General features: G+C 35.1%; 1 protein-coding gene across 1 annotated transcript in view; it reads right to left on the bottom strand.

Moving 5' to 3' along the window:
* Positions 1-15,324, bottom strand: part of PIK3C2G (phosphatidylinositol-4-phosphate 3-kinase catalytic subunit type 2 gamma) — a 266,488-nt gene that overhangs the window by 138,757 nt on the left and 112,407 nt on the right. Inside the window, exons 17-18 of the mRNA XM_031444030.2 lie at positions 11,316-11,409; positions 8,119-8,213 (exon numbers count right to left, since the gene is read on the bottom strand). Coding sequence (XP_031299890.2) covers positions 8,119-8,213; positions 11,316-11,409 — 189 coding nt within the window. The remainder of the gene's footprint in view (positions 1-8,118; positions 8,214-11,315; positions 11,410-15,324) is intronic.

Below are 15,324 nucleotides of genomic sequence, written 5' to 3'. Positions count from 1 at the left end.
GAAATGGAGGCTCAGAAATTTTAAGTCAATTGCCCAAGACCAAAAAAGCTCGATGTGTCAGATCAGAGATCACCAGTTGCTTCAATATAAAACACAAATGATGGGTACAGTGTCACCCAAATTGGAGCACCAGTGGACCTAACTTTAATGTATGTACAGAAATAAAAAATAATTTCTTCAGGACAGTAATTGCTAAGACTCTTGGGTAAAGGAAAGAGAAATATTCCATCTTCACTTGTCATTAACCAATTGTCAACTTGGAAGGAATTGCCAACTATGACTCTGAAGGTGAAGCCTGCATTTAAATGGTATTATTTTACTTCGAGAACAAATTATCTCATTTTGGTCACATGCTCAGCAATAAGGTTTACCATAACACTTTATACCAAATGAGTAAGTCATTCAGGATTTAAAAATCTGACTAAATAACGAAAAAGTCCATGAAAACCACCAATCACATTTTCTTCCCATTCCATGACATATTTCAGTGATTTCCCATCTCTTCTTGGATAGTCTACGATGCTTTCTAGTGTGGTAAGTTCAACAATGCTTTAATGACCCATTTTCTTGCTGTTGTAAGGAGTTCTTTAGTTCTTTGCCTTTGAAGTTCCCAACTTCCTGAGTGAGTACAATTTTGCATTTGCATTTCACAATCATAACCCTTTAAAATAACCAAAGGACTGATGAAAATTGTTACTCACATCTTCTGAATTGCGCTGGCAGGCAGTTGAGTGATGTGAGTGATATAGATGTTGGCTGTTCAAGTGTAAAAACATGTACCAACAGGCAATCTGTGAGTGTTGCTAGATTCCTTTCTCTGTTAAGTTTCTCTGAAACTAAATGATGCACATATTACAACTTTTTCTGACACTTAAGATGTTTCAAGATACTTTTCTCAATAGGTCTGTAAACTAATATGTTTACACAGTGATTTTTCTCCTCCCACTTCCACCCATTTCAAATTCTATTATTAAACTCTAAGCATAAATTTGAATTGGGGAAAAAAACAAAGAAAGAACAATGCTAAGAGTGCGGGTCAAATGTCAATAAACCAAGATCCAAATTCAATGCAATTATTAATTAGTGATATAACCTTGGGGGCTGGAATTTTATGTTTCTAAATGAATTATGTTTTCTAAATGATTCAAAAAATACATCCTTTGGATGTACTAAATATATATTAAGGATCATGATATATATGATCTCAATTAATTTTAACAACTGTTAGGCATAATTATATTTCTTTTACAGATGATGAAAAAGATCAGGTAAGTTAAGTAATTTTTCGATGACCATCCAGCTAGTTTAGACCTAAGATGGAATTTCTATTCAACTATGTTTTCTTCCAAATCTTGTTCTCCTACTATTACATTACTCTACCTTTTACTGTTATTGTTATATCTTTGATAATATTTAAGTGGAGTGGCAGGTCACAGTGGATGAGGCACAGGGTCAAATTCTGGGTCTTCTTCCTATTAGCTTTGCATATTTAGCCTTTCTGAGTACTATTTTTTAATCTGAAAAATGGAGATAATAGAGTTGTTTGAATTAGTGGAATAATACTTGAAGTAACCAGCATATTCTCTAGCATTAATCATGCTGTCTACCAGAAAGCAGTGTTGTCATGACAAGAAAGAGTATTGAAAACAGTTAGGATTTTTAGAAATACTCTTCAAGTCAGAGCCATGCTACAGCTGATAAACCTTAGCATTCCAGTCTTTATAGCAGAGAAAGGATAGTGAAATACTCCAGAAGATTATCCAAGTCACCAACTTATTAACAATTCAGTTCATAAAGTCCCTCCCGGCAGGGAGTTCTCTGGACACTTGACACAACTATTTCCAAGAATAAATAATTGTGAATGAATACACTAAATTTGGATTTATAATCCAATCAAAGAGGACTTCAAAGTCACTGAATGAAATGTTTATACTTAATTTGTTGAGACAACAGAATTGAAAACAAACTCTAGCATCTGTAGTAACCGCCTGAAATAGGTGGGTGGGCTTAAAAAAACCAATTTGTTTATATTTTCTAACCCTTTCACAAAACAGCTATAAGCTATGTATAATAGGCACTCAATAAAAACTTGGAGAACAGATAGATGAAGGAAGGAGTCTATGACTGACATAACACTCCCTTCCCTCAGTGTACTCACACACATTCCTGTCCCTGTTCACTGGTCTGCTGGTCTACTAGTGCAGCTGCCCCCACAGCATACGCTAACTGAAGCTCTGGATGGAGTCTTGTGATATTTTCAGAGTCATCAATCAATTTATGTCAACAGTTTATTGAGCAGTAGCCTCTCTAAAAGTGATGGTAAATTTTACTTGCTAGAAAATAATAAAAGTTCCATTATTTTGGTAAATTAATGACATAAATTACAGCACCTTACGAGACGGATGTACACAGTACCTGATTTAAAAAGGAAAGTGATATATACATTGGGATTCCTCCCTTTAACAATTTCAGATTACTAAACTCAAGCAAGATACACCAATTATTTGACATTCTGTCAAAAGTGGTTAGTGCATCAGACAGACTGTCAGATCTGAAGACAAATACTATTTGTGCAAGCTGTTCACTCATCTTTGGTCAAAAATGAATCATACATGCCAAAGCAAGGACAAGAATTCTAAGTTAAGAAACACGACAAATATTTGATCGAAATATCGAAGTCTGGATTTTGTTGCAAATAAAAGCAACACATACGAAGTTCTTTTGACGAGAAAAATAAACTAACTGTCTTTCTGTTGTAACTATAATAATTGCATACAAATGAAATAGAAAATTGAGTTAGAAGAAAAGTAAGAAAAATCTCCATTCAACCTTTCAGGGTGATCTTTTGATGAGCAAAGATAGAAAGCAAAATAGGACCTGAAAATAAATAACTTATTCAGTAACTGATACAAAACAAAAGAACTGAGAATCTCCACAGTCCAGAAAAACAAAAACAAAAACAAAAACAAAACCCCAAAAAACTGGAGACTATAGGAGTCAGAAAAAATTGGAAATTGTTCAATGATTGCCCAAAGCTCAGAGAGAGTCTCAATGCAGAAAATTATATTTTAAAAGATAGTAACTGGCTGCTTGGCAAAGTCTACCCTAAAACTCTTCTTGTCAAATCACTAGCTATAGCCTTGCATTTTCAATCAGGGTTTTAAGTAAAAGGACCTCACACTGTGGACCCAGTCAGTGTTAACACCAGATAGCTCTTCAAAAACTTTTATTCCAGACTACCATATTTTCCTACAAGTCTGTTAGTCATTCCCCCAATTTCAGAGGTCTATTTTCTAAAAGGAGCAAAAGTGATGATCAGAATACCAATGGCCAAGTCTACACATTTAGTGTAATACGGTTTGTTCTGATTGCCTGCTGTTTTAAGTACAGTAGTCAACATAGGCGAACTTGTAGGCAGTACAAACATGTGTGGCATGATTAGTTTTTAAAACTTACTCAACAAGTGAAAACAAATTTATGGTTACCAAAGGGGAACGGGGGAGGAGGGACAAATTTGGAATTTGGGATTAAAAGATACACACAATTTTATATAAAATAAACAAGGACCTACTGTATAGCACAGGGAACCATATTCAATATCTTGTAATAACCTATAATGGAAAAGAATCTGAAAAAGAATATATATATATATATGTATATGTGTGTGTGTGTATATACACACACACACATATGTATACCTGAATCACTTTGCTGTATACCTGAAACATTGTAAATCAATTATACTTCAATAAAAATGAAAATTAAAAAAATTCATTCGACAAGTAACACTAAGAGAGCAAATTTAGTGTTTTAAATATGAATCAGAAACTACAAAGGAAAAGATTCTGGGAATAACCTATTGTTTCCTTCAAAACTCCCTCAAATATACAAACTTTTTGGTATATGCCTGTTAATTAATATTATAATTGACGGCACTTGTGGGTCACACCAACACTTAATGGTGAAATTTTGAGCTATTAGACATAAAGGTCTCAATTTGGGATATTGTTTTCTGTTCAGTTCTGCTTTCAAGTTAAGGGAAGGCCTCTCTTCAGTACTCGAACAAGTTCCTAATTACTGATAGAAAAAATAAACATTTTACGAATTCCTTACGCTGAAGTTGTTTTTTCAGAAGTAGACGTCGAACTGGGAAGAGACCTGAATTGGGCATGAGGTATGAAAAAAAAGATTTTTATCTCCGTTTTTTTTTAATGAGCTAGATGATTGTCATTGGATGAATCACTTAACTTGCTGAAATCTCTTTCTGGGGGTAAAAAAAGTATCACAGCAGATGATTCTTAAGGTTCCAGGTGACTCCCAAGTCCTCTAACTGTATGAATATACGTTAGTCTGTTCATTTTGGAAGTCATACTCTAATACTCGTCTAAAAGACAAAGATGATTTCTAAGCAGAATGCCTTTTTGTTGATCTTATTTTTTGTCGAGTAGTGCAAAACTACTCGTCTGATTGAGAAACAACGAAAATTAAGCAGTATAATTCTGTTTTTCAAGGACTTAACCCAAACCTCTGGCATAAACTATGACAGAGAGGGGATGATATTATTATAAGGAAACCAGATTACTATCTAAGGAAGCAGTGATGTAACTGCATGTGGCTATTATAATGAAAAACTGCTAGAGACTGGATTAGAAAGTTTAGTTCCCAAAGACCAGATGTCTGAGTTCCAACATTTGGGGTCAGCATGTATACACAAAACATTCATTTTTATAACTCTCCATTTTTTTTTAAAAACAAAATAGAAGAATTTAAAGGGAAAATACTAAATTTAAGGTGGAGCTCTGTTCCTGGTTTTTGCATTGATCTGTGGTAGAACTTTGCATCAGATTCTATTTTCAAATGTGTTTAATAAGAGTAATAAGACTTAAATGATATTAGAAAATACTTAAAAATTGTATTGTTTTTTAAAAAAAAACTATTAATGGAGCTACATATAACCTTTATCACATAAAATAGAAATAAAATAGACAAAACATTTGTTTCTATATTATGCCTTAATTAGAAAAGGGTGCTAATAAATTTTATAAATTATTATGTAAAATGTAAACTTTCTTACATCTGTCACTTTTTTGCTTGGAGTAGAGAAAAGCTACTGTTAGCTTAGTGAATTGCTTACAGTAAGGGATTTTATCTGGTGTATACTTTTCTGAGAATGACAGGGTGAAAGATGATTATAACAGATCAATAGTAAATGACAGCAAGACACATCTTCCCCTTACAAAAAGAGAAGCAATATTTTATTATTTATTACATCGTAAAGGTAAAAAGGTGAATTAGTAGCAATATAATGATTCTAGCAGGTGAAGGATTGAGGCTCTAAAACCTCCTATTGATTCTGTATCACATGTGCTCTGTTACACAACAGTAACTCCCTAAAGTACAGCTCTTTACTGTCACTTCAGGGAGTGTTTCAGACATCAAAGCCGAGAGAGCATTCATCTCCTTTGTGTACTCATTTGTATGCCTTTATCGGTATTTAACTCTGACAGAATGGGAGCACAATTTAGGCTTTTTCATTTACTTGATGGCCAGCCCTGCCTCTCTGCCTTGTGGCAGGGGCCTCCTAGGTGTGAACTCTAGATGCTACAGTACCCTTTTACAGTCACCTTTTAGGGTGCAAACTGGGATTGAAAGCTTTTAAACCTTCCAAATCCAAAGCTTATTCTTAACTCCCTTTCCATGAAGAATAGGGGCTACTCAAATCATCCTTCCAATGGAGGAGACTTGCAGTAAGTCCAAGTCCATTTCTCTTTTCAAGAAGGCTACCCACAGTGATGGCAAGCAGTCAAGATGGCTTCTGTTCAAGCCTATTTATTCATAATTCAGTATCTGATGAGGTAACTTTCTGATCAGTGGCAGTGGCAGGTGGACGCAGTGGATGGGGTAGAGCTATTTAGGGCGTATAGGATTATGGGGCTTGGTAAACAACTAGGCATATTGGTGAGAAGCAGTGAAGATCCAGAAAAGCCTTTGAGACCTGGGTGAGTAGGGCAAGTTGTTGAGTTCAGCGTTGAATATGCTGAATCTGAGAAAGCAGGAGCTCATCCAAGTGAAAAAAAAATCATTAAACTTATGGCTGATGGAGCTCTACCTTTTCATTTTAATGTCTGTAGGGCATCAGTTTTTGTTGTCGTTGTTTTGTTTTTTAAGGAAAGATACATTAGAATTTTTTAAAGCATGTCACATGGGGTCTGAGCTGCATCTTTAAAGTTTGAAGTCAACGTTCTATTCTCAAATGTTCCCTAAAAATGATGCTAGGCACCAGCTAATTTTTTAACCCCAAGATGTATTTTAAACATATGTCATGTTCTTTGATGCTTAGCACATTTTGTCTGATTCTTAATTTTCATTTAAGTTTTAAAATGATGTGGGTATTATATTAAAATTTCCCTTCCTGTCTTCCTTTTCCATTTTTTACATTAAGCATTCAGAAACCAGCAGTCCCTATATAACTCATATTCTTTTCTAGTCCTTCTATCTCACTCTCTTCTTAAATCAGTGAGAGTTAGAAACGGGCTTTGCTATTGGTTTTTCTCTTTTTCTTAAGGGTGAGGGTTATACTTAGAAAGTCTTTCCTCCCAACTTCTTTGGAAACAGTGACATAATTGTATTTATTACGAACTTGCAAGTATGACATTGATTTACAGCTGTGTTTGTATTCATTGCTGCCTAACAGATGACTCAACTTTTCACACCATTTTAGAAGATGAAGAACTTTCTAAGGTGGCACTAGTATAACAATCAATGTACTAGAATAAGTTCTTAATATTTTATGCTATTTTTTAAAATGCCTTTTTAAAAGTATCTTTTAAATGCTTTTTTACTTTACATATTTTATATTATATTTTGGTTCAAATATTTTCATCAAGATTGTTATCTTGGTCATGTTACTTTTTAATATGATTTCATTTTAATAAACACATGTTAAAATAAGTAAAAAGTGAAAAAAAACAGTGAAGGTTTAAGGGAAATAAACATTGAGTTTAATGGAGTTCTAGGTTTAATGTGAAAGTGAAACACTACCAGTGTACCCACTTAATTTCCCTTAGCACCAAAGTAGCTGACTGAAAAACAGAAGGGAATAAGGCTTCATTCAGAGCCTGATGAGAGGGTCTATTCAGTGAAGGGCCCACTGCTGGCCAGTGGATCTGATGCCTCATTATGCTGACATACTAGAGGAAAACGTTCCGGTTTCTGTATCAGGCTTTTAAAATGAAAATGAGCATCAAACCAAACCTCAGTGCCTGACAATTCCTTATATCTCTGCTTTGCTAGGAAATCTTTGAGTCATTTTCGTAAGAGTGATATCAGTATGAGTCATGTTTCTTGAAGCAAAAAAACATGATACTGAAAAATGACACTGACTTTCTTCTTTTTCTATTAATTGAAGTTCTTCACTAGCAGTTGAAGCCAGTAAAGATGCTTGTTATACAAAATACACGTGGACAAAAGGTAGATCCAATTTCATCCTTAGGTCACCGACACTTGTAATTGCTAACATTTTGTGGGAATTTACAATGCTAGTAATAAAAGTAGGGAGAACAGCATCCAAAGAATTTCATGCTCAAATGGATCAAGAGTAGGTGGTTATGGGAGAAATTCTGATACCTCTTAAGTAAGGCTTACTTCTCCACTAATAATATTTGAAATTTATGCTTTGGGAAAAGTTTAGTGCTCTAGGAATTTTCAAATTAAAGAGCATATATTGGCCGTTAGATTCCACTGTTTATAACTAATATCGTACAGACATTACTTTTAAAGCATATGTTCTTCCAAAACATACACAGTCTTATAACCAGATTTTATACTGAAATCTTCAATGAGTAGATATACCCACACATAGCACTTGTGGTTTAAAGCTACAGGAGAGGTACCATCCAGATTTAAAATTCTGGTTGGATTTACAGAGTAACAACTGTACAAAAGGAAGATTTTGAAGATGATGACAGTTAAATTACACAGATAAATAAAAATAACCTTGACAAAGACTCGAATTTGGCTGAATTTCAAGTGAAAGTTTATACCTATTACAAAGGAAAGCTGCTGCACAGAGAAGTTGACAATAAAAAAGACATCTTAACCTATTTTGGTTAATCTTACCAGTAAAGACGATGGGCAATCTGGATGCTTTGCAATGAGCGGTGTAACAGGAGTTGCACTAGAGGACTTTCAAGGTTCCATTCAAACTTGACAGCCTGAAACAAGAGATACAATCACTTTGCTCTTCTTTTTCTCGGTAAGAGCATTATAGCAGAATACAGAGAGATTTACGTGGCTTGCACAAAGGCCAGGAAAACAGCATAAACATTTCATCAAATCTTAATATTATATTTGATAGCTTTATTAGCTGGTGTGTAACTCACAGAACATACACACATCACACAATCTGGGTTTGTGTAGTCGGTTTCCTTTCCTTAATTCTGCTTTAGTATCACAGGATAATAAATAAGGGCAGGTGACTGGTGGAGATCTATCATGCCTAGGAGGAGAATCCTGGCACACACAAAAATATCAAGAACAGTGTTTTGGACATAAAAATGGTATCATTAAGCAACAGATGTTTCTCCTGTTTTGGAGATGAAATTAATACACACTCAAAGCCTTCACTAAAATCACCAACTGAGTATTAACCTGCAGACTTTGAAGCTTACCCTACAGGTTTCAAAGCTGACTGTAGCCACCATAACCCACCCATTCCCAAATCTCCCATTCCTTCATCTCCACTGTGAACAACTTTCTAAAGTTTTCCAGGTTACCCAACCTGATGGAAAACACAGACAGCAAGAGCAACCCTTGATATCCTCAGGGACCTAATTCAGACTATCATCTGCATTCTGTAGGGATTTACCATCAGCAGACAGTATGTGGGCCGCCACCATCATCTCAGGAATCTGAATAGGTTGTGAAAATGAAAACCAAGTTTTCTTCCTATCTTTCTAAAAGCACTCATTCCTGCTTGAGAAGCAAAGCCTCTACTGTTTGTTGCCCAGCAAGCCATTTAAATCACACACACACACACACAAACACTTACACACACACACACAGAGTTTAAACCAGGTTTTATACCACAATACAGACAGCAGGAAAAAGTGGTTACAACATTCATTCAACACACACCTGAAGAAACACCCCAGGATGCTAACCCTCTTTGAGGATGGGAATAGTTATGAATTCCCAAGGTGTGAGAATGTCAAAGATGATTTCAGCAAATGTGCATGAACTCTCGATGCTGTCTGAGTGTATAAAGACCATACTGTGCGTTGTCTTAAAGGGCAGCCATGGTTTTCTTTCATTTACTTGCTAACACTGGACTGACTCAATCATGGATTCTGTTTATGACCTAATAGTGAACATATCCTATGAGCAAATGAGCAAAAGAGATGTCTCAGAATTTATTTCCATGCTTGTCTTTTAGCTTTCTTTTTAGATTTCCCCATGATTTCTTCTTGAACCCAACTACTTAACTACTGATCTTGAACTGCCTCCCGTGCTTCTAAACTCCCTGCATCGCTCTGTCTACTGCTAAAATTTCCCTCTACATCCTGACTCACCATCTAGAAAGCAGGCAATATTTCTGGTGCATACTGCATTATTCTGAACTCTCTTCTTGAAACCTACCTGTATGGTTATGGCCTGTGCTTTGCAGTAACCGCTGGGTCTGTGTCTTATTTGATTCCTAGGTGTGAACCATATCTTCCGTTTTCATTACGGTCTTAAAGTCCCTTCTGATTGCTTAAAATAGCCTGCATAATTCTAACAAAATAATACATAACAAGATAACATGATTCCAGAAAATAATCAGCAGTGTAGGATTTTTTATATCTTGGTAAGTTTTTTTTTTTTTTTTGGTCTTGATAAGTTTTAAGATCAGGGGAGAGTGTGGAAGTTTAAGGGCAAACTCCATAATGAGTGCTTTGAAAATTCTTCCCAATTTTTATTTTCCAGTCACATTATACATTTCTTTACACCTCACATGATTTTATAATCTTCATTTTTAATTAGGGAATAGTTGCAACTTTACCTATCTTTACCTCTGTGTATTTGCTATACTGGATTCTGTGTGCACCTTGTCTTGCAAATTTGCATATTTGCATAGGTATATGGCCCTCAGTGACATCCTCATGCCAAGTGTCACTGATTCATAACTGGGGCTTTCAAGTGGAGTTAATCTATATAAACATTTAAAAAATTTACTTATTTCTGCTGGGTTAGATATTAGATGTTGTCCACACTCATGAGGCATGAGACGAACAGTGTTCCCACGAGCTGGATTCATCTTTATTTTCACTACACTATCAAGTGTAGCGACGGCAAGGCTAGGGAAGTCGTAACTACAGCGGCGGAAGGAACTTTATGGCACATGTATTTCTAAAACAGCGCTCTCTTCAGGAGGCCTTCAGAGAAGTGCATATTCTGTTTGAAAAGTAAAATGATACTCAAGTCTATGAATAGAGGTTCCCCACACCAGTGTCGGGGTTTCCTGTCTTAAATTCAAAACCTGAGGCACCTGGCATTTAGAATAGCTTGTAACTACAACCTGACCTTTCAGATAAGAAAACACGTGAGTCAAAAATGAAACAAAAGAAAAACATAAAGACCACTATTTTAGACCTCTTTGCATTCAGTATACAGTATACAATATTTTTAACTTGGAGAAAAAATTATTGTTGTGTATTTTGGATATTCCATCATATATGTGGCCATTTGTAAAATGTGTAATTATTTGTATTTTAGCATCTTCAGACTAAATCAGTCTTTGATTATATTTCTAGATAAATTTATATTATATTCCAAAATTACTCCAATATTGTGATATTTGATGTTGTCATAAAACTGTACTATCTGGCAGCAGAATTTGGTTATTAGAAACTGCTTTTGTAAGATTTATAATTAATATTAGAATATGGAAGAGGTAAGAAAGATATTATGAGGAGATGCCTAGTAAATGAATATTTTCTATGTAACATTTACTTGATTAATTTTGTATTGTTTTACATATACAGTCAGATACAAATATTTCATCACAAGCATTCTATTTTTCCCCTGTTCTAATTTATAAGTGAGCCATTTTTTAAAAATTTTCCTTTTTGGTGTTAATATATCTTTTTTGTAACTGTACCAATTTTAGTACAGAATATCTGTGGTATCCACGCTGACACATGAGCTATAATTAAGCCCCTTGGCTGGCAGAAGTGCAATTACCTCTTTTATGGAGTCTACTCTTGATTCACTGGGAGCTGTTTCAGAGAATTATTGGTTAAAACGCTGGAATCCCTTGGCAACTCTGCTGTTCTTACCTGAACCAGCTGTGGGAGATACTCCAGTAGTTCATCATTCAAGAGGCTGTCTAATTGTTGAACGGCCACTTCACGAATTTCTTGATCTGGAAAACTAATACAAAGTAAATATATATATATATTAAGCTGTTAATAGTTTAAAATAAAACATGAGAAATATCAAGAAAACACAGAATTAATTCCACCCCCAATGCATTAGATTAAAAAAAAATCTCACAAAGATGATCATTAGCACCAAATAATAATTCTTTTTTCATATTCTGTACTCTCCTCTAGACTGCAGTAGAAAGTTCTTTTGACTAGATTTTGGAAATGTGGGTTTAACTCAGATCCCTGCCAGCTTTCCAGCCTATAAAATGTGAATTGTAGGATATCTAAAATATCTTCCAAAATAGTATGAATAGCTTTGCTTACTATTTAGCCATGTATTTGTTAAGTAAATTACAACTAGCTAGAGATATGATGGCTTATATGATTAAAAATGGGATATAATATATTTAAATGAATTTTGGCCATATGATAATGAAAACCATAAATCTGAAGTATCTTACAATAAATAAGCAAAAATAACTTAATACAGCTAAATCTTACTAGATTGTTAAGTTCTTGAGGGAAACTATGTCTTACTCATTTTTGGACTGCATATACCTGCTGTAAGATTTAGCACCAATTAGACACAATGAAAGTTTGTTACTGAGCTAAACTTATGAAGGTAGTTAGCATTTGAAACCCTACAGTCGCCCTTCATATCAGTGGGTTTCACATCTGTGGATACCTAGGGCCGGCTGTGCTACACCCATTTTACATAAGGGACTTGAGCATCCACATTTTGGTATCCACAGGGGTCCTGGAACCAACCCCGTGAGGGAGGATTGTACTCCAAAGACAATGTATCTTCAAATGGGCTCCTCAGATTGCCAACAACTTGTTCCATCAGTAGGATTAGATTAGATTAGACTTGAGGGAACTATTTATAGTAATTCACTTAAAAACAAAGAAATGGAGAAACAAAACCCCCAAATCCTTTGTATGGGAATTAACTGAATTTCAGCTTTCCAACCAGTCAGGTGAGAGCTCTAAAGACTGGCTTCCAATACTGTGGAGGTCAGAAAACGTTTAAAGTCTTAACGCTCAGTCTCTTTTCAGCATGTCAGGTTACTGAAGGGTGAAATGAATACTATGCAGCTACAACGTAAAGGAAAAAATGGCATTACTCAGTATCTCTCAGCTGTCCTTGATCGTAGTTTGAAATGTAATGCTTAAGCAGGTTACACATTTTTTCTTCATTTAAACTGAGCATTTTAATTGTAACAAGAGTTTCACTTCCAAGGTTAGACACTTAAAAACCTTTACTTCTGACTTGCAAATACTTTTCTAATAATTTTCTGCCTGTGAACATTCTACCAACAAGACCCAGTGAGAACGGTAGTCCAGGCACATCTCATGAAGCACTGCTAAGGTCAGAAGATCTCAGCACAGCATCAAGCACAGATGGAGAGTAGAAAGGGTGCGATAAAAATGCAAAGCTAGAAGAAGGTCAGCTTGTTTTACCACACTAAGACTTTATTTTCTCCTAACTAAATGTGATTGACTCTAATTTATTGCTCTCAATTACTAAACCATTTGTCTGTAGCTTGTAGACATGAAGGTCAGTTTGAGGACAGTCTTAGAAGGAACAGTTACTTGGTACATTTTGTTGCCTAAGTGATGACTTAAGTCAGATACTAATCACTCATGCTTTCTTGTGTGCTTGTTTTATCTTATTGATGGGAATGACAGCAAAGAAGGGAAGGTAGAAAACAAACCTCACAACAAAACAAAACTCTGGTGAACATTATACCTCTAATTATGTATTTATTTCCAAACACTAGAATGTAAACTCCTGGTAAGCAGAGAAATTTTGCCTGCTTTGTTCATAGATGTGTCTCCATTGTCTCTAGATTGGTGGCCACTCTCTACATGTTTCTTTGAGAGATGTCTAAACTGCATTAATTATCTTCCCACCTAAAACATCTCTACTGCCAAACTTCTGTGTTGCAGTCTGTTACCATCTTTCTCCAGTCATATAGGTCTGAAATTTTCTTTCTTTTTTGCTTTTTAAATGTTTTGTTTGTCTAGGGGGCAGGTAATTAGGTTTATTTTTTTTATTTATTTTCTTAATGGAGGTACTGGGGATTGAACCTAGGACCTCGTGCATGCTAAGCATGCGCTCTACCACTGAGCTATACCTTCCTCCCTTGAAATTTTAACGGTTACATTTTCTCTCTGTTTGCCCTTTTTCCATATGTTGAATTAAATTTCTCCCCCTTTTCATATGTTGAAATTCTATTCATCATTGAAGTCAAAGCTCAAGCATCAATTTACTTAAGAAGCTGTTCCAGTCACTTTCTAGCCCCCTGTTGAATTCATCACACCCTTCTCTATGGGCTTCTATATACATGGTTGAGGGTAGCCTCATTCACTTATGAATTCCTAGTCCAAGAATAGTTCAGTAAACGTTTGTAGAATTCCTAGTCTCATCTTTACATCTCATCAGTTGCCAAGTTATGTTGATTTTTCCTATACCAATGGCTCTAACATCTATGCTTGCTTTCAATTTCCTCTACAACTATCTATGCTACTAGGTTGTATGTAACATAGTTCTATGTGTTAGAATTATCTCATGCTGGTATTAGTGTTTCTCATAGCAATACCTTGTAAAACTTCCTGAATTATTTGTAAGCTCATTTCTCACAAAACATTAAGTGGTTTTCTGTTTCCAATGGAAGCCTCAGGCCCATACTACTTCTCTAGATACTCAGCACTAGCTGAACACTCCAGATATTTCCACTACTGTAACACTGAATAAACTGCTCTGAATCATTGGTATGCTATTTTTATTTTGGAAATGCTATGCTCATCTTCACCTTGGGAGCACTCTAACCTCTGCTTGGAACACCCTCCTTCTCTTCTTAAAGTTCTAATCCTCTTTCAAAATCTGGATTAAATCCCCTCGAAGGCCACTATGCCAATCTTTAGGAATCACTTCTGTGAGCTCCAAGGGCACTGACTAGTTAACTTCACTGGGCAATTAGGTTGTGCTAGTTTGTGTCAGGATTTATCTTTTTATATATGTGTCCTCTCATCCCTTAACTAGTGAATAAATCAACTGAAGGTAAATATTGTTCTATTCTCTTTTTCATTTCTAGAATTTAGCACCATGCTCCATACACATTGAGTGATTAATAAAAATGCATTGATGATGCTAATAATAATGAGGAAAATCATATTATGGAGCCCATCTTATTTCTTACTCTCTGCAATAATTTACATTTGAAGCGATAGGTTTAATTCCACAAACACCACTCATATAAATTCCAGATTTCTTTCCCTCTCAGTCAAAACAGTAAGAGAAAAATAAATCTGAAGGTAATGGAAAAAAATTTTTTTTTTAAATTCAGGCTCCTCAGGAACAGGAGAACAAAAACTAACAATATCTGTATAGTCCAAAAGGATAATTATACACTTACATTAACATGTGCAAATGCTGGAAAGGATGTTTTTGCACCTTCAGGGAAAGGGATGTCTCTTTTTATTCATTACTGTTGCTTGAATTTCAAGAAGAAATTGGAAGAGAAATTGCCAAGAAACAAACCACATGACATCCTGAGATGTGACTAAGGACTAACAACATTAAAGCGTACCCAAATATAACTTGTATTTGACTATTTTAGGAAGAGTTTGCCACACTAAAAGAGATGCTGGCAGTGTTGGTGCAGTTCCTGGGAAATGGGCTCTTTTATATACATTGCTGGCAATATATAGCAACATGTATTTAAAAAGAATCTTTAAAATGTGCTTATTCCTTGATGTAGCAATTTTACTTTGGTAATTTATCCTAAGAAAATAATCAAAAGTGTGCATATATGTATGCAAAAAATTGGAAATAATAAGAATGTCTAAAAATACTTTAAGTTAAATGTGCTATGATCATGAGAAAATATATGCAGTCATTAAATATTAAAATAAT

Source organism: Camelus dromedarius, chromosome 25 (assembly GCF_036321535.1).
Source record: "Camelus dromedarius isolate mCamDro1 chromosome 25, mCamDro1.pat, whole genome shotgun sequence".
In the NCBI taxonomy this organism is placed as follows: domain Eukaryota; kingdom Metazoa; phylum Chordata; class Mammalia; order Artiodactyla; family Camelidae; genus Camelus; species Camelus dromedarius.
This window is presented reverse-complemented; position numbering and strand designations above follow the sequence as displayed.